This window comes from Rhinolophus hipposideros (assembly GCF_964194185.1).
Source record: "Rhinolophus hipposideros genome assembly, chromosome: 11".
NCBI lineage: Eukaryota > Metazoa > Chordata > Mammalia > Chiroptera > Rhinolophidae > Rhinolophus > Rhinolophus hipposideros.
In genome coordinates, this window is record NC_138057.1 from 46805207 (window position 1) to 46831273 (window position 26067).

Genomic DNA, 26067 nt, shown 5'->3' on the forward strand with positions numbered 1-26067 from the left:
TCCTATGCTGAAGTGGAGACCTGGGGTTTTAAAAAGTTCCAAGTTGACTTTTCTTCTAAGAGAAGATGTTAAAGGATGTGAGGGCTCTTTCAAGTGTGTCTGGGTCGGGGGCGGGGGCCAACATTCATTTTATATTCCCTTTATGCTGCAATTAATCTTCAGTTTTATGCTGGAAATTTGTAACTCACAAAAAGAAAGGACAAAAACTTAACCCTGCTTTCCTAGAGCATTGTGACACATGCTTACTGTTTCATAAAAAAAGTTTAAAAAGAAGACGTATATACCTTTTGTTTTCCGATTTTACTGACGAAAAGCACATATTTAAGAAAAGCAGCAATTTGGGGGAAGAATTATTAAAGAACAGTTAGAGTGGGGAAGAAACTCAGAAATCATCTCACCTTGTTTCATAACAGAGGAAGTAAGATCTAGGCAATGTCAGTGCCCAGCATGTGCCAGATATAAGTACATGTTTATCGGATGAAATGAACCAATCCCGACCCTCTTCCCCTACCCAGTGCTCCTTCCACCACCAGAGAATCCCCACAACGCGGTGTCATGTGTCCACTCCGAAAGTGGAGTCCAGCTCCAATGTAAACTGGGCCACCCCAGAACATGTCAGCAAGAGTGACACAGCACCTACCAAGTAGCTTGGCAAATCTCAGGCCGTGCGTGGGTGACTCATCCTGGCTTAGCGGCGTGAAAGACTGAAAGCCTGTAAAATGGCATGTCACCACCGTAACTAGAGCAGATAGATTTCACATCTATTTTAGGAATCTAGAGTTTTGGCATAAACAGGGATTTCAGAGTTTCAAAAACATGCTCTGCCTTTTCTTTTTTGTCAACTCCTCTGTAAGATCCAGAGCAGTTTTAGCCAAAATTTGGTGAGGGGGCGTTTGTGCATACTTATGAATAAATGCACATTTGTTTATAAATTAAACACATGTGCTGTGTTTATATATTACATCCATTATAAAACGTATACAATAGAAATTTTATGAGATGATAAAAGTAAAATCCCAATAGAAGTCTGAGTAATTTCTTCCTCCACCCCACTGTACATACACCTCACTCTGGAAGCTACGGCTCTGGGGCCTCCAATTCACCATCAGCCAAACCAAAAGTGAGGCTGTACCCCTTCTATGGAAGGCCTTGGACATGCACCCCAGTGGACACCCCCAACATCCAGCCTGTGCCAGATGACCAAAGCTTTTTCTGAACCCTGACCCTACTGCCACCGATTTACTGTTATGAGAGTACTCAAAAGAGTGGAACTAGCACACACTGCCCAACACTTTCTTCCACATAATTGGCACTGGGTCTTAACAGAACAGAGGGGAGGGAAGGAGATTCTGTGAGACCCTGCCTCACTTTAAGCTTGGGTATCAAAAAAAAGAACATTTATTTAACACCACCAACCCACTAACCAAAACAGTAGAAAACAGAACCCCATGCATCTAAAACTCAGAAAAGTATCACTTCTGCTTTCTAATGACAATGGTTTAGTAATATTTTCCTCTCCTGCAGTTTCTTAGGGAGGTGGTGGGAGTGTTTACTTGTCTAAGTGCCACGCACAATGTCTTCCCCAACACAGACCATACTCTGGCTGTCACAGCTGCTCATGCTTACGCTCTCCCCTGGCTCACATCCCAACCCTCAAGGACTGTGACCAGATTACTTCATGGGACACTTGACTGACTTTTTTTTTTTCACCCCAGCCATATTCTTTGAAGCAATGAATTATTAATACTAATATGCAGCAGCAAAGTGACAGCCTGAGCAGGAGCAGCGATGTGGGAAGTTCCACACTGAATTGCTTTCACTAATAAGACAAAGATCCTTAACACAGACTATGAGTAATTAAAACTAGGCCCGGAGTGAGCCATTCCTTATTTAACTAATTCAGCTTTAAAACCAGAACGTGATTCCCAGAGGGGAGCAAGGCTTTCTGTCTGAAATCTGTTTCCCTACAGCTGGTTTTACTAGAAATTCTGTTTGGTGGGGGCACATTCTGTCCACAGCCTCCTCACTGCTCCTTCCAAGGGGAGGTGACTCTAACCAGTGTGCTGCAAGTCTCCAAGGTGATACCAGGTCCTCACCTGCGATGAGAGAAGACTAAAGGCTCGAATGCTGCCCAGAATACTCAGAAGCCCTTCTCACTGAATCACAGGGATTCCCTACATTTATATAAGTCATTTCATTTGAGAATTCACTTCATATAATTGAAAAATAAATGCAGTTCCTTAGTTTTAGCAACAAGGAGGTAAGCATTTTAGATGTGTTTGAGGTCGTCTAAGCTACGTGGGCCAGGAGTTTGAGAACCAGGACCTGTTCTCAACCCCAGTACTTACCAAGCTACAAAACTTTGGGCCAATTGCCACCCCTCTCTGAGCTTTCTCATTGGTAGAATCCTGAGGGGCGTGCTTCATCAGAGATCTGTGAGCTTTTTCTATAAAGGCCCAGATAGGAAATGTGACGATCTGCAGGCCAAGAGGTAAAAATTAAGGATATTATGTAGGTACTTAGAGATAATCATTTAAAATGTAACCCTTAGCTCTTGGGCCAAGAGAAAAATGGGGGTGGAAGTGGGGGAAGCCACAGGCCATAGTTCACCAATTCCTGTGCTAGAATACCTTCAACATTCCCTCTAATCCTCAAAAGCTATGAAAGGTATTCCTGTCCCCAAGTACGCATTCTCACTGTAGAAGCCCTCAAGCCATGGTCCTGGAATCTGAGCTTGACATTCAGCAAGAGCATCAAAGAGATTAGAGCTAAACAGCCTTTATGTGGTGCTCATGTCCAATTCTCTCATTTTATAGAACATGAGGCTCCAAAAGGTGGAGTATCTTGTCTGTGCTTGCCCAGTTGCTTGGTGGAGGAGCCGAGACCAGAGTTCCTATTTCCCCACTTGTCCAAGGCATGAATGCAAAACAGAGCAGCAACCCAAAACATTGAGGAATACTCTACTTCATAAAATGAACAATTTATGGAAATCAGCCAACTACACAACTGCAATGGCACACTGTTGGTGTCTTATGATGTAAAATACAAAGTTCTCTCAAGATAAAATGAACTCAAATCGCATCAGAAACAAGGCTTCCTTACAGCGGTATAAATCCTTAAAATGTCAAAGATCTCTTTCAAGTGATACAAACTTCTTATGAGTACCTAAGCTGTCAGTAAATACCAGAAACCAAAGTTCCCAAAATGAAACAAACTCTAAAGAAAAGCACAAAAGGGTAAAAAGCTTTGAAGAGCTTACAAGCATTACAAACGGGAATTTGCAGAGCTCACTCAGGGCTTTATCTCATTCCCCACCAACCCCACCTCCCTGGAGTTGCTCTTGGCATCTCCTACTGTAGAGTAGTTGGGGACCCAAACTGTGGTTCTTTCTTCCAGAATTCCACACATGTGGTAATGAATTCTGCTAATCTGATACTGCAGTTGTAAGTAAAACCAGAAATCTTCCCTCTGCTCTGTGGAGGCCCCTAGCTCCTCCAGGAGGAGGTGCCCCTGCTGCATGCCCATCAGCAGTGGGAGATGGTGGGTGGTGGGTGCTTTTAAATGGAAAAGTTCAGGGGAGCCAAATACATGCAGTGCTAAAACGATGCTTTAAACAGAGCTTTGTATGTGTCCCTCCTAATTCAGGATATTAATCCATTTGTCTGCATTTGCATGAAATATGTTCCCGATTCATTTTGAACTACAGTTCACTTTGATATGTTTTCAACATTAAGCAAACAAAGCCAGAATTTTCAAAGTTGTGCACACAGAATGGTTGCAAAGGCGTTAAAATGTGTGGCAAAGAAAATTGCTAACATTAACACTGATTGCCTCTAGGAGGTGGGATAATCTGGAAGGTGATTTTTTTTCCTGCTTATTTATGCTTTTTTTGTACTTTCTAAATTTTCTACAAAATGATAATTTTTGTTTTATAATAAGAAAATACAAACAAGTAACAATCACAAACCCTGTGTCAGGGATAAGTGAAATTAGAGCCGGAGCTAATTAGTCTGCCATCACCAGGTAGCAATAAGCACAAGGGGAAAGTAGTTTCACAGGATTTCGTAACAGCTCCTACAGCTCCATAACATAAAAGGAATTTCAAAAAGACCAGTGCATAGCTCCTAATGCATGTCCTGACATACCTTGAGCCAAAGGGAAAAAAAAAAAAAATGACTTAGCACATAGGGAAAAATGGCAGGGAAGACAGTGAATTAATGAGAAAAGGTTAAATATTTTTGAGCAATGGCCATGGAACTCCATAAAGGGAGAAAAAAGGGAGGAAAATTTTTATATCAGATAAGCTGGGAGGAGACCAGAGGGAAAAGAGTGGGCAAAGAAATTCAAAATCAGTGTAACCATAGCAGCCTTGGGTTGTTACAGACCTCACCAGTGATGGCATTGGAGCGACTGTATAGTATGTGACAGGCTCTGCCTGGAACGATGTTGAAAGATCCTCACATGGCAAAATGCAGTTGGCCCCACAGGTCACCTGTTATATGTTGGGGTGGATGGTGGGTGGGGTCAACAGTATGGCATGCTTGATGGATGAGGACAATACTCTTTGTATATGCTCAAAATGCCTTCACAGGTTCATATACAGACTTTCTAGAATGTCAGTGACACTACTTAAGCTGTCTATAGTTACAGCCAAACACTATAAACAACCCTTTAAATGTACTCACTGTCCCTCCCATACTCAGAGAGAGCTACATCCATGACAAACACATGCACTCACACTACACATGCAATAAACACACAAACATGCTAAGGGGTGGCTTGGAAGAGTTAGTTTTACCACCCTTCTTAATTTCCATCTATTCTTAGATATAGACATTTTCTCAATCATATGAAAATGAAACCTCAATCCACCCTCAATGCAAACCACATTGCCAGCCCCAAGACACTCCTTTATAGAAATTTTTGTGTCTCCACTATGCTTTTGTTTTGCCAGTAGGAAGGCGTCAAACATGTTCAACTCTTACTTAGTTCTGTCTACCAAGGGGAAGAAAGCATGGTGTCCTGCCAGTTTGATTCTGCCAGCCTGCACCATTGCACTGGTAGACAAGATGATCTTCAATGGGCCTCACTAATTGCCAGCTACCAAGTCTCACAGGATTAATTTCATTCTCCTTCTCTACCACAACCTAGCATTTTTCCATAATAAAAAATATACTCCATCAATAAACATGCAAACATTTTGCTCTCTACACTATGAAGATCCTACTCCATTTTGCATGTGAATTTATTCAGCTTAATGACCCTTAAAACATCATTTTTACCCAGAACAATTCCCACCCTCAATCTTTTCTTCCTTCAAACCTTTCAGAAGCTCTAATTGCACTTTTCAAATGGTTTGCCATGCTCATCTAAAGTTTTCCACAGCACTAATCTACTCAGATCCTGTAACTGAGCAACTCTGAGGTAACACTGAAAACTTTCCCATTGCCTAGGACCTGATTTGTTTTACGTTTTTTCTCCACCAAGACAGCCAACTCCAGAGCTAATCCTCCAGCTGTCATATGAGTTAATGGGGTCACACGCTCTCCCAGTATGCTACTGGCTAATCTGGGCAATCAGGCTCTGCCCAGCTGTCTTTGAGAAACTTGAAGTTCTAGAAGGAACAGAAAAGGGTTGTCAGATAAATGAGTGGTGGTGATCCCAGAGAGTCATGGTGGCAGAGAGACGCCACCACCATGGCCCCCATGGGAGACAGGCGGCAGGACCTTCCCATGATCTCACAGAGATGGTGCCTCTGAGGGTCAAGGTTAAGACCTTTCTTATCCCAGTCTGATTTTTTTTTTTTAAATTCTTAATCAGGCAACTCATTTAATAGGACTCACAGTACGAATGTGGACCTGCTTATGGATCCAGTTCCAAAATGTGTGATTTGAAACTCTCCCAAACAAGAATCTGAGCCACTATATAGAGATGAGGAATGGTGATATCAAAGGTGAGCAGTAATGTCTGAGTCTCCTCCACTCCACATTTGAAGTTCAGTGAAGTGATGTGCAGTATCTAACTAAACAAAACGGATAGTTCCAATATCTAAACAAAATCAGTTTTGCCACTAATTCCCTATGTGATTCTGACTTAAATATTCATGTGTCTCAAGTATCTCAACTTTAAAAAGGTTGAAGTCTTTTCACTCAGTGAAGTCTGGGAGACAAGGGCAGAACTGGACAGGAGTCCACGGATTGCATACCTGCTATGTAATCAGTGACCCCCATCTCCAGCTTATTAGCTTTAATCCATTGTCTCCTCCCTAGTCCCACTCTCATTGTCTCAGTTCAGCCCTTGTTTATTCTCTGAGCTAGTACAATAGTTCCTGTATGGTTTCTGTGCTTCCAACCCAGGGATTCTCAACCAGGGAGCAATTTTGTTCCCCTGGAGACATCTGGCAATACCCGGAGACATTTTTGATCATCAAGACTGGTGGAGTACCACTGGTATCTACTGGGTAGAAGCCAGGGGTGCTGCTAAACATTGTACAATGCACAAGCCATCCTCCCACAAGGAATTATAAAGTTCAAATGGTCAATACTGCTGAGGTTAAAAAGCTCCTCCAGCCATACTTGCCTCTCAGCTGCCCTCTGCATACCACAAATGATACAAAACACAACTCCAGTCAGGTCATTTCCATGCTTGAAATCCTTCAGTGCCTCCCAGTTGCCCTCAAGTTAAAGTCTAAACTCTCCAGCAAGTTATGTGAGACCATCATGATCTGGCCCTTTCCTAATTTTCTGCCTCAGCTTTCACTGCTCCCAGGACTCCTTTTCTCCAAAGCCACACAAGCAACCAGACTACCCACCACTCCTTCTGCCTGTCAGTCTCGTTCATTCATTCATTCCTTTGCCCACCAATGTTATGTCAGACACTCTAATGAGATGAAAAGGGAACAAGACGCTCTCCAGGCAGCTTGAGGCACTCAGATCTCATGAGGCATTCAGAAAAGTGAGCACACAATTCAATTAGCAGAGGCAGAACCTCTGTGATCCCACTGCCGCCTCCCCAACAAGCTCTGATTCTCCAGGGAAGAGAGTGTCTTCATCTTTATAGGCCACAGCAACTTGCACATGCTAAGTGTGGTCTACCAGTTGTATACCTTGTCCTTGTCATCGTTGTATTTAAAAAAATGAATAAATTCCTGGCCTCTTTCAATCTTGCTCTTACTCAGACATAAAAAGTACTAAAATATGAAAACCCAAGGATGAAACAAAATTCATCACATTGTGAGTGCCCAGAAACAGAACCCACCCACAAAGGGCAAACATCTTTGTTTAAAGCTGTACTAGTCTCTGCCTATCTTCTCTTTATGTATCAGAGAAATATAAATCTATAACATAAGTATTTATCTCTAGGGAATGTCTAAATCCCATCGCCTGACACTCAAAGATAAAACACATGGAGCAGAATCTGACTGTCAAACAGTAACAGATAGGTAAAAACACAAAACACAGAGCTAGGTTCACTGTGGGAATCATAACTTCGAATCCCGTGGTACCTAAGATGAGTTTGCTCTCTTCTCTAGATTGGGAAATTCATTCTATCCACAGGACATTTAATAAAACTATTGTTTCTACTTCTCTTCCTTTTAAGTTGATTCTGTATCCTGGAGGTTGTTATTATTTGCCTAAGCTTCAAAACCCACAAAGATGACCCCTAAAGGGATGGATTTTTTAGAAACAAAAGAGTTTTATTAGACATATATAAAGCCATTTTGGACTTCTTAAAAGAAAGACCTATCAGTTTCACTTTACAGTTAGTGAAACAATTTAAGATTCTTCTTTAATATCACTGGAAAAAATGAAAAGGTGGCTTATGGATCATATCATATGTCATGAAAATTTTTATTTTTATTGCAGTTAATTATAATGTATGTATTTCTTGTTCACAAAGTTGTCATGTTAGCATTTAGCAGTGGAACCTCATTATAGAAAATGGGGCAAAGCAGAATTTTCTAACTGAATGGGGTGAAGGGTCCAGAAGAAAGTTTTCCCAAGCTCCCCTGCAAACCCTGGGGGGCACCTGAGGCAACAGCAACCTGACTTCCATATTTCCCATGGTAACTGTGCAACCTGTCTGGTCTTACAACTTTCATTCTCATCTAGGTTTCCATATTCACAGATAAGGCATAGTCACAATCCCAAGCTTGGATTGTTCTTTCTCCCTTCCTCTTCTCCTTTCAACCTTGGGATAATCATGACCTCCAGAAAAAGTGGTGTGGAGTGATTTCTACTCAAACCAATATTTTAGGCATTTGGGAGGAATCCCAGAAAATCACTGATGATTATAAATGAAAGCTTTAATTTCCCTTGAAAAGCACAGAAAAACAGAGAAGGTGCTAAAAGATGTAGATGAGCAACATGGACCCAGAGACCCTAAAATTAATTTAGGGTAGAACTCACGCGTACAGACTTAGTTGTTAAGACAGAGTAAAGGCCATTACTTATAACAAGTTTGTTCTCATTATCATCATCTTGTGGCCCAGCTGGAGACAAAGGTGTCTTCTGAGGCCCTATCTTTTGTATTTTTCATGCTTTCCTTCCACCCATGGAATTTTTGGCATTCTAGTTGCCCAGTTCTCCTTCTAACCATGAATACTTTTTTTTTTTCAGTGAGATTTCCTAAAATTCTTTACACTTCAGTGTGAATTAGTTCTGCTATCTTTCACTCAAGGATTTCTGCATTCCAATCTACATTCTTATTATGGGCTGAAAAGTTTTTCCAAAAGCAAGGAGTTCTTGACTTGAAGCTGCAGGTGAAGGTGACCTTTTGGGGATGGAGTGACCTGCTCTCTTGAAACTGCCCATATCCAGATTTCAAATAATGAAACCAAAAGTACATGAAGTTAAAGTAAAACGTGTTATGTTTGTGTTCAAGGTTCCAATAACTTTATTTTGGATGAACTGTTTTTTAATTTACTTTGAAATTAGTAAGAGTGTGAGATTTGCCTCACCAAGTGTCTGCAGTAAGTGCAGTGAGATTCTTCCCTGAAGTAAGTCCTTAAACACACAAAAAAGAAGCCTAGAAATACACATGTTGTACTCTGTAAAAATATAAGAACTCTGGGTTGAAATGGACTCTATATCTATTAGCTTGTATCAAAACTGTTAGACAAGGGCTGATGGAAAAGGGAACAAAAAAGACTGGAGAAATACTGAGACAGAAAGGGGATGACCAGTGTAGAGATACTTGTGGAAAAATTTTTATAACCCCTAATTTAATTGTGATTATAGTAAAAAACAACAAACAAACAAAAAACAGCCATCCAATAAAACTTTATGCATGATGGAAATGTTCTCAATCTGAGCTGTCCAAGATGGCAGCCATTAGCCACATGTGACTCCTGAGCATTGGAAATCAAACTAATGTGGCTGAGAAACTGAATTTTTAATTTTAACTAATTTAAACTTAGTTATAAATAGCCACACATGGTTAGTGGCTACCATATTGAACAGTACAGGCCTAACATTGTTACTGTTTTAATATTTTAGAAATACTTCGTACCAGTGACTCTCTCCAGGAGAAACTGATAGAACTCTCATTATAATGTAGTCTTCCAGCTGCAAACAGCTGCTTCATTAAAAACTCACTCCAACCCTCACCCTAACCATTACCCAACCTACCCAGGATTTGTGCCTCGCTCATTCCTCCAGGGTAAGCCTGCAACCGTGGCCCCTGGAAGGAAGTGTACTTACCCTCACCTAGTGGAAGCTCTTCTTCCTGCTCGCTGGGGGAAGGGAGCAGGGGCTGCAGGGGCTCCATGTTAATGATAAGCTGTTTGTTCAAGGAGTGGGAACTGCGGCTCTGAGTAATGTTGGCTCTGAAAACAGACACAAGCCAGATCGGGTTGGTTTCCATTGCAAACATCAGCCCCTCCATCTCAGTAGGCTGCCCAAGCTGGAACCTGCCTCTAGACTCACACAGTGGGTTAGGCCAGTGGTAACAATGACATACCACATCAGGACACATCACTCTTTTTATCCTTAAGGTCTTGAAAAAATGTCTGTGTGCTCTAATGCAATACAGTAAAAGAATATGTATTTCCACGTTTGTCATCAGATTTGGGCAGGCAGGTGACACCACAAGCATTTGAAAAAGACATGGGAGGCAGGTATCACTGCCTAGACAAGCAGAAAAGTAAACGAAGGGCATGGCTCAAAGTAATTTAACAACCACAAAAAGAAACAAAAACAAAAATCTCGACCAGTCAGATGGCACAGATGTTTTATAGCTGCGAGCTATCTTAGTGTCGCTGAATGTGCAACATTTAATATCAATGTTTAACAACTCAACTCAAATTCACACCCCACTCACCAACCAGCCACAGAACCCAGTTCTGCTTTCTCCTCTTGCAAGGAGCACACATGTGTGTCAGTGGCTGTGACAGGCATCAGATTGCAAACCATGCAAGCATCTCATCAAGACTGTTGGCTAGCGGCTAGGAAGCCCATATACACTTCCTGATGCAAGGGAATGGCTGCTGTCCTGATAGACAGGAAGGTGGGTGTTTGAGCACCTTTCCCCTCCCCGTTTCCTGTCAAAACCAAAACCAACCCATCCTTCAAATATGGCGTCAAATGTCTCCTTCCCCTTAAAGTTGTCCTGGATTGGCTTCACCACACACACATACACACTCTCTCTTTTTTGTTCTCTGCTCACACTACTCTCCCTTCATTCACAATTCACCGCATTTGGCATCTGTGTCTCTGTAATTAGGTTGTACGAATCATAATCAGCCCCACCTTGATAAGCTCCTTAAGGACAGACTCACCTATCCATGCTTGTCTGTCTGCTGTACAGCACTTTGTGTGTCCCTGAAGGGGTGTTCAGGTTTGAAACTGAATGCAATCCTGGCTTGACATAATTGTCATTGCAAACTGGCCAGAGTGTTCCCCAGGCCAGCTGGCAGAACTATCTTATAGCCCGGGCATTTCTGCTGGGAATACGGGGTAAGGAGTACATCGGGTAAGATCAGGATGCCTGTTAGCATCTTGAATGGCTGGCACTGCCTAGAAAAGAAATTTATGGGGGCTCTTTTCTTCATAATTTCATTCTACAAGCGCTTACTTTGCTGTATGTGTGTATTGGATGGTCTCCCTTGCTCTGGGGAACCGTGGTCCTCGCCTTAAGTAATTATTTCTAGAACAATGGTTTTCAAACCTTTTTTTGACTGAGACCCACATTAAGAAATACATTTTATATCACCTCTCTGTATACACACATACATGCACGCATGCAGGAAGACAGACAACTAAAGTGAATGTTTCACGCAGTGATAATAACTATTGCTATGTGTGACTCGCTGTTTTCTTTTGTTTTTGTTTTTTTCTTACTCTATTTCATTTTGTTTAAAGTGCTGGTCTTGACCTATTTTCACTTCATGACTCATTAACGTGCTACACCACAGATGGAGAAACACACATCTAGAGTAGAAGACTGATGGCCAAGGTTCCCACAAGAACACTAAAAAAGGGTACCTGATGCTGCCATGAATGAAGGGACAGCAGGAATAACCTCCCAGGGAGGGTGATGCCTATGGCGAGTCCTAGCAAGCATGGGTTGTGTTTATGGGGAAAGAAGTGCAAATGGGAATTCCTTGCAGGGAGAAGGTAGGAAGGAAGGAGTAGAGAGAGGAGATTAAAATTTAATGTGAGCAGGTCCTCCTTTTATTGCGAAGTGTTTTCAGTTTTTGAAGTTTCATGGGATTTTCACTGGCCCTGTGGCTATTCATAACTGATTCTATCTCTGCAAAGCAGAGGTACAAACTGATCCAAGCTTCATTGCAAGCACGAACCCACCAGCACAGTTGTTCTAACAATAAATATAAGTAAACATAACACCGGAATTCAAATGGCCATGTTTTAGTTTACAAAGTGATTTGTATACACTTTGCCTCATTTGTGTGAACCATGCACCTTTCTGACCTCTGAAAAGCCCATCCTGCAAAAACCAACTCTGAGTTGCTGTTCCATCCCCGAGCATGCACGCCACAGTAGCCGGCAGCAGACCTACCCCTAGAAATCACTGCGTACGCTACCACAAGGAGGAACCTGAGCGAACCTTTATGGAGGGTCTTTTGCTCCCCATCTTCCCTCCTGCCAATACTCTTTCATTAGAGGTATCAAGCCTCCTGCTGCTTGCCTCCCACGAATTACAACGTCTGGACAGTTGCCTGGTGCTGAGACAGGCTGAGCTCACCATGAATGACCTCACAGGTGGGTGCTGCCTGGCACTGGATGGTTAGGAGAATGCTGACTAAGCCACAATGCTCACAAGCTCCTACTGCTTTGGTGTAGCACAGACCAAGGGCCACAGCCAGGGGCTATAGGGTCTGCTTAGGGTTAAGCCAGATGACACCTGTGGTGGATTGCAACCCTGAGACTCCCCAGTTCTCTGATTCAAGGATGAACATTTCTTCCCTGATAAGTGCAAGACTCAGATAAACCCAAAAGTGGATGCCACTAGGGGTTTCCCTGAGAGAAGCAAGAATCCAGGGCTCCAGACCCTGATGCTGGCACTAGGACAGCCAGAGGGAAAGACTAAGCAAAATCAGAATCAGAATGCAAGACTCTCACCTTTCCCTACCACCTCGTTTAGACTCAAGGTTTCCCTTTTCTTTTCTTTTTTTTTTTTAACCTCTCTTCTCACAATCTTTTTAAAGGTGCACACTGATCCAAGTTTCATTTCAAGCAAGAACCCACCAGCATAGTTGTCCTAACAATAAATATGAGTAAATAAAAAAAACAGCATTCAAATGGTCCTTTTGTAGTTTACAGTGATTTTTATACACTTTGCTTCATTTGTTTTTTTCAATGTGCCTATAAGATAGGCAAGAAAAACAGCACGTTTACAGATGAGGAAACTGAAACTCAGTGAAGTAATGGAACTTGACTGAGACACTCGGGTGGCCAGACTCAGGACTCAAACCCAGATGCTGATTCCCAGTCCAGTGCTTTTGCTGTGCTCCAGATTGCCTTTCTGCATGATTGTTCCTGCAACGCCCAGAGGAGACTCCATTTGCTACCCCTAACATGCTGCCGTTTGTGGCTGTACCAGGTCCCATTGTGTCACGAAGTTTTCTAAAGGACGTGCTGACATCCCAATCAGCTCCCACTCTGCCCTTCAACCTGAGTTCCTGAGGTAGCAGTTTCTGTGGCTGGGAGTCTCCCCAGGCCAGATGAGGGTCAGCATCATGTTTCTCCACTCTCATAATCCACCCATTGCTGACTATGCAAAAATGCCTGGCCCACTCTGCAGCCCACGTATGTGCATACTCCTGGCACAGAACAGTTTCCAAACTAAACTGTCGTTAAGAGCTCTACGAGCTCTACTAAGGTACAAAGGTTTCCTTTGGGAACTGCAAGTATATTCTAAGACTGGCATCAAACAATGATGGCATAAAACAGAGCAACTGAAATGAAGCTCACAGCATTCCTGCGTCACTACTTGGAGCGAAAGGAAATGCTGCTGGCCTGTTATTAAAAACTCCATCTGAACAGACTTTAATGTGAACTTGTCTGTCAGAGTCTATGTCTTGGATGAGGGACAAAAATATTAATGTCACCACCTGACATTTGTATGACCCTTTGTAATTTTTAAGCCATTTTATTTTAATCCTCATCACAAAACCTAGAAGTATTATTATAAGTCTCATTTTATACATGAATAAACTTAAATTGATGCTATGAGAAGTTTAGTGACTTACCCAAGACTACCCAGCTAGTAAGCAACACAGCCAAGGTTAGAACCCACTCATGACTCCTAGACAGGTGCTCACTGCAGGTACAAATGCTACCTCTGGGTGTCCCCTGGTGGTGGCTGCTATGCCCAGGTGGCTCACACAGACAGCCCTAGGCTCTCGGGGCCTCTGGGATCGGCAGGTGATTCTCACCAAGTAGCCATCCCAGAGGGCTCTGCATGGGAATCTTGTCATCAGCAAAAATCAATGAACTAACATGAGAGTTAGCATCTTCTCTTTTTGAAAAGAAGATAAATCCCAAGATAGTGTTCTCAGTCTGTCTGCATCTCTCTCTCTCTAGACATAAGCATCTCAGCGGAAGTAGCAGTCCATGAACTTGTCATTCTTTGAAAAGTCACCCAATAAATTTAATTTTTAAAAGAGCATAATAAAAAAAAGAAAAGTAGAATCTCAAGTATGAGGAAAAGTAGATAATTGAAGCCTTGTTGTCACCGTTCTAGACTAATGGTCATCTCTGAACACCACTAGAGAAAGGGAGCTCATTACTATACTCTCACTTCTGACAGCCACATCAAAGAAGTTAAAATAATTCAAAACTAAAATAATTATTCAAGAGAACCAATTTCCTGCCATGCCACTGGCTGCTGGGCAGGAACAAGAAGTTGCTACTGGATTATACCAGTAGACTAATGTTTTCTTCCAGAGCAAAAAGATGGAGGCAAAAACAGGAAAGATTGGATTGTGCTCTGTTCTCAGCATAAAGAAACATGAGAACTTGATTCATGGTCCCAAGAATTTGGCATTCAAACTAGGTAGATAGGCACATAAACAATTTTGATCAAATGTAATAAGTTCTATGCTAGACGTATGATCAAAATGTTATGTAGACACAGAAGGGATTGAATAATTCTGATGATTCTGCTATGAATGAAGACAAAGGATAACGGAGAAATTTAACTGAAGACATAAATTGTTAGCTGGGAGATGAGGGGGGCAAAAAAGAAGTTTCTATTGAAAGTGGCCCTCGTCACCATGGCTCTGACCACAGTGCTGACACTTGGGAGGTCGAGAGCCCCAGAGCAGCACCTTGGACAGATCTCAGGTCTTGGAAATTGACAGAGGTGCTGTTGTCATTCACTCAACAAGTATGTACTGACCTCCTCCTCTGTGCCCAGCACTATGTTAGGTGCTGAGACATATAGAGATGGCCAAGACAGACACAAGCTTGTCCTCCCCAATTTGAGAGATAATGGCAAAGAACAGACGACCAGAGAAGCATCCTGAGGACGTGGACTCAATCAGTTTTCACATACACATAAAAGGGGGTAGTGGAAGGGAAAGAAGGAGCATATGAAACAGTGTCTCAAGGGCCTGTAAGTCCTCATATACAGTAATATCCTGGGGAAGGGGGGGCAGTGGGTTAGAAGATTCCAGACAAGGGAAACTGTATACTGACTGGTGCCTCATTTCCCATCTCCTCTGTTGGTTTGGTCTACTTGAGGAAAAACTTTTGACTAAGGCCAGTCTGCTCCCTTTACCCCCTTCACCATCAGTTACGTGGAGCCTGGCTATTGAAAGTGTGGCCTGTGCACCAGCCACACATTCATCACCTGAGAGCTTGTTAGGAAGGCAAGTCATGGATCAGAATCTGATGTTAACAGGCTGCCCAGGGCAACTTAAGGTTTGAGAAGCCCTGATTCGGGAAGCCTTAATTCCCATACGTTCAATTGAAAAGAGAAGTTTTTGTGTGTGTGTGTGTGTGTGTTTTTAATTCTTTTCTGATCTCATTAACCATCCATAGATTGTTACTATGGGACCCTATATATTTGGAATCTGTCTCTCAGAAAGTACGTTGTTAAAAACAGTTTCCTAATATGTGTTTGTGCCATCAAGGGAACTCCCCAGCATTATTCTTTTTTTTTTTAAGATAAAACATTTAAGTTTCAAGTTGAAAGAATAAAACCCAAGCTAATCCCCTGAGGCAGCCCACCTTCTAGCTTCTAAAAGAACGCCAGAGGCTTTCAAGGTGGCAGATGCTACCGAGAAAAGACAACAGACTCAGGTGTGGCCCCCCACACACAATTTATGACCTTAGATAAATCATTTAACTTCCCCAAGACTCAAGTTCCCTTGTCTATAAAATAGAAGCATCAAACTAGGTGATCTCTAAGATAATTTCCAGCCCAAAGATTCTAGAGAAGTTCAAATGATATGTTTTATCATTTCCTCTTCTCTGTTTCTGCTACACTGAGTAACCACAATTTGAGGCAGAGGAAAGGCTATAAAAAGACTATTAAAAAAACCCCACAAACTACTGTAATCGATGGGTGGGCTACAAGACTTTCACAAGTAGTGTACCAAGGTGCTTCCCTCGCCTCCTGCTGCAGGAGAGACTGGTTTTGCACACGTGCATGTGACAGCTTCCCACTGGGTCGTCCAAAACTGGATATGAATTATTCTCAGTGCACATCTGCATGGAATTTCATGCCAACAGCAGTCCTGCTCCCCTGTGTGGGAGAGAAGTGCCGCCTGGATGCCCACACCAGGCTGGCTTGGCCACACTTCCACGAGACCATGGCCTCCTCCTGCCCCATGACCTCAGGGCGTAAGGTGATCCATCACACTGGAAAGAGAGGAGACTGGGAAAATCGGAACATAAGGAAGACTCCTCCAAGTTCAAAGACAGGAAGGAAGGACAGGTGCCAACCAGTGTGGGGGAACTTCCTAAAGAATGTATTTTATGATGACCTTGCCTTCAACAGGGGAAACATTATGATGAGAATGTTCAGCTTTAGATATTTATCTTGTTTGAGGTTTAGGATATACAATGCCTTGTGTACATTGTGGCGGTATGAAGTCCAACATGGCCAAAAGAATTCCTAAGAATTACATATATGACCACCTTAATAAAGATGTGTACCCTTGAACCGATAATGACCAAGCCCTCTTTCCTCTGAGTGACCCTTGGAAGTAAAGTCCCATGAGAGATGAGCACCCCATCCCTTTGGGTGACATAGCCTAGAAGGAGTCGGGCTGACAGGAACCAGTCTCATCTGATGAATAAAGGCAGAACAGAGGTCAGTTCTAAGAGGACGGGATTATGGACTCAGCCAGAAAATGACACAGCCTTGCCTCAGACACATCCTGCTCTTCATGTGATACTGAAGGTCAAATCAAGTCAATGACTCTCCACAGAGCAAGTATCTCAAAATGGAGCCCAGCCACGCTCACGCCACAGCCCGGCTAAATCTGTCTGAGGGAGATTTCTGGGATGGTGAAAGTGCCACGTCGTCTGGGGCCAGGGCCAAAAATCAATGTAGGGCCTGGCAGGTGCTGCCCTTGCTCCCGTTCCCGCCATAGAAGATTTGGCAAAGCCAGCCTTTAAATCCCTCTGTCTATCCCAGAAGCCTCCTGGAGCCATGGGGAGCACCCCACTCACCTGTGCACCTCTGGGGGCTCTCTCTGGATTCTGGAGCTCGCCTCCACCACCTCTTTGGCAACCTTACCACTGCAAAAGACAAAAATACATCTGTGCACAGACATTCAGAGCAGATGGGGAAGGGTGTGCCCATGTATTTTTTTTGTGTTTTTAACTTCACAATGGTCTTACCCAGCTCTAGGAATCCACACCTTCTCTTCCTCCATGAGGGGGAGTTACTATGGAGTTTGAGGGTGCCCGTGAGCATGAGATGAGTGGAATGGGAAGGAAGGACCAAAACAGGGCACAAGCCAAAGTACACTGATTTACAGGCAAAACATTCAAATGGCTGCCCCTGCCCCAATCCCATCACTGAAATGAAACCATGGGTACCTACCTATATCGAAATCTACTTCCTTTAAAAAATATCTTGCTGCTTGACACAGTCTTGATCTGACTGGATTTTGCATACCTTTAAGAAAAAGCAAAAGCAAATGAAATAAGTTTTATTGTGTGAGTCAGCAAACATGTGCACATGCATAAACACACACACACACACACACACACACACACACACACCTGAAAAAAGTTTCACAAAATAATAGTTAACTTCTACTGTTTGTATTTGCAATCTGATCTTTTCTATGTGCTCTCTTTTCATTCTTTTTAAATGTTGTTGATTATCCATACATTAGGTTTCATAATCCATCACTAGGTCACAACCTGCAAAAAAGACCAGGCAATGTTGATGATCAGAAGGGATTCTTTCCCAATTTCTATTTGTAAGATATGGAGAGGATGGATAGTGTCAGATGGCATCATTAAGTTCCTCGCTGTGTGGGCACTTTCTTGCCTGTGCCTACACCAATGCTGCAGCAAAAAATAGTTTCCTGTAGACACAGGTTAGTCAGTGTATCACAAAGAACCCATCTAGATGGACATGCGTCCTATTTGGGAGACCACCTCAGGGATACTGTGGATACCTGATCATGGCATTGTACACCAGAAGCTAAACATTAATGAATGCCAACTATAATTTTATATATATAATGTGATGGCTCAGTGTGAGGTCGGAGGGATAGTGGATGGGGGGAGGGGGGTTCACAGTATGAGGGATATAAATGATGAACGTCTAAGTATTACCTTGTCTTGTACACCTGAAACTAATAAATAAAAAAAAGAAAGAATCTATCTAGGTATTCCTCCCATATTTTATTTCCCTGTCTTAGTGGAAACAATATTATGTTAAACATAGTCTCCAGGTACTTCAAAAAATATATGTTTCTAAGATAAAAAAAAAAAAAAAAAAGAACCCATCTACCATGTATGTTCCAGGAGAGGACATGAGGGGCCCATGTCACCACAGAAATGGTCATTGGCTTCTGAGTATTCTCTGCTTGAGTTACCATGACCCAGTGCCCTTTAAAAGAATCCGCCTGGGTCAATGACTAAGATACACAAAAAACAAGAAGCCACGCCAAGCCCTGATTCAGCACCTCTGAGCCCAGCATGTAAATATGAACAAAACAAGAACACTGAGAAACGATCTAGAACATGGGCTGCCCAGGCTGCCAACAGGCCACTAAATTACTGTGATAGCTGAGCATGCCTCTACATCGGTCTCGTTAAGCCTTATGCAATTAAATCCAACAAGTTAGGAAGAATGGTCTCCGGGAGCTCAGGATCATTTTCAAATTTTGATAGTCATAAAAGCTTAATCTTAAAAACCCCACGATATGAACAATATATTCTGTAATTCTGAGCAAAGACGTGCACACAGCCAGGGCTCCTGCTGGAAGTTTCTGGGCAGGCAGTGAGCCCCACCCCAAGCCTCCCGTCGCCTTCTTTCACTCACTTAGCAGTTACTAACCGAAGACCTAGCCTGCGCTGTGCACCACACTAAGCTCAGGGAATGGTCTCTGCATTCGTGAAGTGCAAGGTCTAGAGGGGAAATGAAAATTAATCTAGAAGCCATTCAATTACAAGTGACAAGTGTAAAATCACAGGCCATGGTGCATGCTGCGAAGGAAAAGATGCAATGACAGTAGGGGGTGGGGGATGATCCAGTCTGGGGGCTAAGGAAGGTGCCCTGAAGAAGGGACTTCTGCACTGAGATCCAGGGGTGGGAAGGTGTTACCTAGGGCAGATGGTGGATAGGGTGCTGGGCAAGAGGCCTAGCACACACAAAAGCTGTGAGCCCGAGCACTGGAAGAACTAAAAGGAAGATCTGATGTGCATTTCCCCAGGTTATTGCTGTTATTGTTATTACACACGCACACAGGCACACATACACTTGCACATTTCTCCTCCCTAATTTAGCAGGACCTCACCTTAAGCTGTCTTTGTTAAGGATGTTAGTCTTTGTCCCCAGAGCAATGGAAAGCTAAGTAACAGTCTTTTGTAAAGAAGCCCTTTCTCCCATCCACCGCTGCAAAGAGCTTGAGCCAACAGAGGAGAACAGTAGCTTCAAAGGATGAGCAGAGACAGTGAGATGGGCAGGGGTGGGGGCTATGCAGGCCTGAGGAGGGGGGCTCCTGTCAAGGCAGGGCCCAGAGAAGATGGAGTGGGAGCCTTAAGGACAGGCGGGAACATGTGAGAGCCACACCACAGACGATCTGACACCTGGGACAGACAGTGCAGGCTGCTAGCCAGAGCTGGGTGACCATACCCAGTAAAGAGGAGAAAAAAATCCCCCAGCAAGCTGAGCGACTCCTCCTGTGAGGACTCTCCTGCTCCTCACCCATCTGTCCCCCACCACCCGGACCCTAGAGAGCTGTGGGCCTGATATTATCCACTGGAGTCTGAGAAAAGGGCCATCACCATCTCCTTCTCCCCCTCTTCTCAGCAGGACTGTTGTTCCCAAGTCCTCAGAGGTGGAAGAAAGAGAAACCTTTAAAGAAGCTTTTTTTTTTTTTTAATATTGATTTTATTGTTGTTCCAGGTTCCTATGGATACTTGGGGCAAGACAATCTGCTAAAAGGAAAATTAGTAAGAGCCTTAATAGGAGTGTTTGAAATTCAAACTCAACTCTGTGCCCTTTATAGAAGATACCAGGAGCTCCAGGGGCGTGGCTAGCACAGCAGCTCCAGGGACGCTCTTCTGGGGACAGGTAGGTGACCCTAGTGTTCACTGGCTCCTCCTTAGCTCCCACCCTTCCAGGCCCTTCGAGGAGGCCCCTCCTCCTTACACCAGAATGGCCTTCTGGTGGGAGGTCTCAGCACAGCGCTGCGTATACACAACCCTCAAAGTACATCAAGAAAAACAGGTCAAAAGACACATTTCACAGAGAAAATGAATAGCTGTGTGCTCAGGATGAGCGGAGTGAAAATAGCACTGGCTTTTTTCTGGCAGCTGACTGCCCTTAGTGATTATTTGTCATTTGATTTGCTCAGAAACACTCTCCTGAGAGCACTACCGCTAGTCTCCTGCCCTCCCAAATGTCCAGGTGGACTCCCAATAATGTCTGGGCAAGTATCTTTAATGGAATTTTAACAGGGGAATTTCTTCTGAGAGCTCAAACAATATAAACCCACTTGGAATTGGCAAACAGACAGTAGGATAGAGGGATGTGGACAGGGGAAAGACAATGTGGCTGGTTAAAGGACGTGCAGCCAGTTGTTCCCCAACCTGGCCACGTGTCAGTAACACCTGGAGCAGGGGTTAAAAACATTGGTCCTCAACCTCCATCACTAGTGATTCTCATTCAGCAGGTCTGGAAAGGTGTGATAGCAAACACCCCAAGGTCATTCTAAGGCAGCCCACTGCATCTGAGAACCTCTGAGTTCCCATATTCTCTTTGAAAGACCTGAGAAGTGGCCTTTTACCTGAAAGAGCAGAGGCCCGACTCCTACCTGCTTTCGGTCTTGTGATCTTTGTCAAGTCATGTAGCTTTTCTGAGCCTCAATTTATCCACAAATTTGTGAAAGGGGGAGGGTATTATAATACCTAATTTCTAGCATTCTGGGGAGGGTTAAATGAGATTAAATGATTTGAAAGCACCTAGCATACAACCTGCTCATTATATACTAGTTTCCCTCCCCACTTCCCTCCCTCCCTTCCTAGTATCAATCTCAAAACCTCTGCATTGCCATCTCACTATTGAGCTACTACCAAAGCCAATCCTGCAAATCACGGAGATTCCGGGGAACCATGTCACTCTGAAAGCCAAAAACAGAGCCTTCATTCTCTAACTCTAGCTGACATATTCCAGCACTCTGTTTCCCAGGCTCTCACATCAACAAGTCGAGAGCCAAAGTCTTCTTCCCACTGCAGACAATGAAGGTACAACCTGGTTAAAAATAGCAAATCTCATTCCTCCAGCCTTCTTCCGCAACTGCCCTCTTCCCACTTCCATCTCCAACTTCTCATCAAAATCCCAGCACGGAAGCACTGACTCTTCTCAAACATCTGACCTTATGAAGAAACCCAGACAGTCCCCAATTTACTGACACCTGACTTGACAACTGTGTATTCAAAAGGTGGCCTAGTCACTATTTACCTTTCTACTGTCACAGCTCTCTACCAACCCCCACCCCAGACCTGCCAGGGCAGCCACTATACGCAGACCTGTGGCACTAGGGAGGTCTCCTGGCCAGTCCTGACACTGAAGCTGTGTTTTTAAAGGGGGTAACATATGTGAGCTGTGCCACGCACGTGGACAGAGCCTGGAACAGGCAAAGTATTCGCTATGTGTCAGTACCATATGGCCCACACACAGCACAGCTCTGCAGGAGTATACTTCCGCTCACCCTGCCTCTAACTTCTCCTCTGACACCTGGTACTACAGGGGCTGGGGATGGCGGTCAGCTTCGCTGCTGGGGAAACAAAGGGTGGTGTCCTAAGGGGCTACCTCTAGAATTAACAGTACAATTTCCTGCTTTAGCATGGCTTACAACTGCTGGAGTAATCATAGCAATAACAACATATGTTATTATTGAGCACCTACTATGGGCCATGCAGCACCCAAAGTGCCTTAAACATACTAATTCATTTTATGCTCACAGTTGTCTCCTAGGAGGAAGTGATCCACATCTGTACATGAGGAAATTGAGACACAGAGGGGTTAAGTCACTTAACTATGGTCATGACAGAAGCTGGAAGAACCCGGCTGCAAACCCAGGTCTGTATGTCTTTTAAAAACAATACTTTAGCCATGCAGATTCTCAGACTTCAGAAGGCATCAGAATCGCTGGGAAGGCTTTTGAAAACACAAGTTTCTGGTTTAGTAAGTCAGGGGTAGAGCCCAGGAATCTGCATTTCTAACAAGTTCTCAGGAGATGCTGATACTGGTCCACAGACTCCACTTTGAGAATCACCATGTTTGAGCATTTAACCATAGGCTGCACATGCTTGCCGACTGAGAAATTTTTATAACTACCGACATCTAGACATCATCACAAATTCTGGAATTTTCAGATAACAGCTTTATTGAGATATAATTCACATGCCATAAGGTTTACCCTTTCCTATTGTACACTTCAGTGGTTTACAGTATAATTCACAAAGTTAAAAAAGTCATCCAAAAACATTTCATCACCCCCAAAAGACACCCCCCCCATACCCACCAGCAGTCACTTCCTGTTTCCTTTCTTCATCTCCTCCACTCTCAATCCTTCAAAACCATTAGTCTACTTTCTGTCTCTATATAGACTTGCCTGTCCTGGACATTTCATATAAGTGGAATCATATGTGGCATTTTGTGACTGGCTTCTTTTTATTTAGCAATAGTACTTTCAAGGTTCATCCATGTTGTAGCACGAATAAGTACTTCATTCCTTTTATGGCTGAAAAATATTCCACTGTATTGATATACACATGTTTTTTATCCTTTCATCAGTTGGTGAACATTTGGGTTTTTCCACTTTTTAGCTACTATGAATAATGCTGAGGTAAACATTTCTATACACGTTTTATGAGGCTTCAGATTCTGATTTAATTGGGTCTGGCATAGCATTGTATCAATAGCTTCCCCAGTGATTCTAACATGCAGTCAGGGCTGAGAACCTTGGACCTAGAACCTTAATACTCAAAATGTGGTCCACAGACTTTCAGCCCAAAATCACCGGAGAGCTCATTAGAAATATGGACACTCATGCCCCACCCAGACCTTCCAAATCAGAAGCCACATTCTAACAAGATCTCTGGGTAATTCACATGCTCATTCAAGTGTGAGAGGCACTGGTTCAGGGAGCTACTCTGGGTCTTTACTTATCAGACATAACGTTGTTCCTCTGACAAAATGCACACCCATCTCTGAACCAGAAATTCCTTAGGGACTGCCTTTATCCTCTGTACACATTGCCATACAAAACTGGGAACAGTGACATTTGAGCCTCCATTGTGTCCCCAGTGCCTAGCACAATGTACAGCACAAAGTAGGTGTGAGATGAAGATTTGTCCAGTGGAAACTCCAGTGAGCCACTAAGCCCTTCAGTGTGTCCAGTACTTTCAGTGAACCAGCACCCAGAAAGGGTGAGCTCCAGTGCTCGGTGGGTAGAGCATCTAGAAAACACATGACATAAAGGAAGTTCTGAAACGGTGACTAAGTCTGTGTCGGGGATCCTCTGGGGTTTGAAGCAGGAGGGGAAATCAGAGTTTCTGCTTCTGGGCTCTGTTCCCAGGCAGCAGAGCTCAGAGCCAGGGCTTTCAAACCTGATCAGTGGCTCTGGGCCAGCTGACACTAGCAGCACATTCATATGTAGAAAGCACACGCAGGAATTCTTGGCCACCGAGACTCCCTGTTCTCATGGCAGGTGAAGTGAAAAGGAAGGACAAGCCCCCCCCTAACCCAGGAAACAAGAGCAGAGCCTTGCTTTGCCAGCCGAAACCATTAAAGCACAGCGCCAGTCAGACAGCTAGAAGCAGGGCCTGGACCTCTGCCCAGGAAAGGGATGGAACAGTGGAGGAAGCAGACACCCACCCTGCTTAGCAAAATCAGAGCTCTTCAGAATGAAAGGGACTGGGCTTTGTGACCAACCGGCACTCACGAAACTCCCATTTTTCCTGGAGCGGATATTAATGGCAGCCATAGCACCAGCTACCATTCATCAATGGTCCATGTGTCCAGAGGAACTAAACACTGCAAAGGCAGGTATGACCAATTTCATTTTACAGGTGAAAAATACAGATGAGGCTTGAAGAGGTCAAATGCCTTGTTCTAGGACACACTGCTAGGAAGCGACAGAGTCAAGAATCAAACTTAAGCCCCTTCACTTCAAAGCCCACACTCATTAACGCTAGGCCACAATGAGGCAAGCAAAGCATGCCTGAGCGTCAGTCCCTCCATTCTACAGATGAGAAAGAAAAGGCCAAAGGTGTCCAAGTCACACAGCTGGCTCAGCACAAGCAATAGCTTTCCTTCTTCCTAAGGAACAGGGATGGTTATGGGATAATGCAGGAAGAAAAGGTTCTGGAAAATCTGGGATCAGTACAAATATTAGGGATTAGATAGAAATCCCAATAAGAGAGAGGGGATAGCCTGGCCTAACCAAAGCAAAGGTGCTGATGCAATGCCTCGGTCTACTCCGTACAGTGCTGCTGTGCTCACAGCCAGACTCCCCAGGTCTTGTGAAGCATTCACAGACACATGGAAGTGATTTCTCTGATATGCCTAGTTGGCCCATTCAATGGTAGAATTATCAGACTGGCCTCATTGCTAGCTGCCAGCTAATGACTGTACCCCAAAATGTGCAAAACACATTCCCCAGATTGCAGTTTCTTTTCCCCTTCTTTCTCTCTCTTCAATTCGGTTTTTACCTTTATTTGACTCCATCTACCAACTCACTCCCTCACACATGATAAAACAGCATATGTGTAAAAGGACTAAATAATGTCCTGAGTTTTCTTTGATAGAGATCCTATGATTGCACAAAAGGATCTTCAAAGCTGTGCAAAACTCCTTTCAAGTAGGACTTACTGAGTTGGCTCTAAAAGAAGCCCATCTGCTGGGTCTTCTCTCTCCCCTTACACTTGTACGTGGGTCAGGAGCAATTGTTCCTTTGCCACCTCTTTCACGATGGCTAAGCCCTCTGTATCTGGCCCAAAGATCTCCTGGCGTCTCATCTCCTCCCTTTCTACTTCATACATCTCTCTACCCTCTGCTCCAGCCTTGTATAACTGCTCATTCTCCCCATTGTATGTCTTCCACTTCTCACCATGGTCCCTTACTCAGAATGTCCTTCCTCCACCTGAAAGGACCTTCTACCTCCTAGCTCCCCCAGCAGCAAGACTCATTCCCTCCTTTGGTCCACCATCTACAATTTTATTTGCACTTCCCTTTTAGTCTCTATCATGAACTACAAATCTCCTGAGGCCAGGAACCAGGCTTTATCAATGTGATCCAGTAAATCTTTTATGAATGCCTGGGGTCTGTAGGTCATACAAAGATAAACAGAACCTAGTTCCTACCTTCAGAAAGATCAGATCTAGAATAAATATGTACATAAAAATACAATAAAAAGTACAATAAAATCTACAACAATGTATCTTGGTTTTGCTTTGTTTCAAGACTTTATCTACTAACTCCCTCATTTGTGAAAAAATATTCATTCAAAACAAGTAACTAAATGTCTCTAAATTATTCTTTGATAAGAACCAGATAATTTCATTAAAGGAGGAACAGAAGAGTTCCAAACACTTAGGCTCTAAAACAGCTTGTCATTTTCTCAAAAAGTTAAATATAGAGATATCCTATGACCCAGAAACTACAATCCTAGGTATAAGTCTAAGATAATTGTCCACAGAAAAAAAATTATATGGATATTCATAGCAGCATTATTCATAATACCCAGAAAGAGGGAACAACCCAAATGTCCACCAACTGACAAACAGATAAACAGAATGTGGTATATCTACACAACGGAATATTATCAGTCATAAGAAGAAATGAAATGCTGATACATGTTACAACATGGATAAACCTTGAAAACATTACTTTAAGTGAAAG

The 26067-nt window shown here is 43.4% G+C and overlaps 1 protein-coding gene across 7 annotated transcripts in view; it reads right to left on the reverse strand.

Moving 5' to 3' along the window:
* The window catches only part of FRMD3 (FERM domain containing 3), a 247202-nt gene that overhangs the window by 38419 nt on the left and 182716 nt on the right, over window positions 1-26067 (reverse strand). For 6 of the 7 annotated variants that reach the window (XM_081065847.1, XM_081065845.1, XM_081065850.1 and 3 more), the window contains 3 exons: window positions 17521-17595; window positions 17145-17213; window positions 9702-9826 (listed from right to left, as the gene is read on the reverse strand). In XM_081065847.1, the coding sequence (XP_080921973.1) occupies window positions 9702-9826; window positions 17145-17213; window positions 17521-17595 (269 nt within the window). The remainder of the gene's footprint in view (window positions 1-9701; window positions 9827-17144; window positions 17214-17520; window positions 17596-26067) is intronic. The other variant, XM_081065848.1, reaches the window with a different exon arrangement.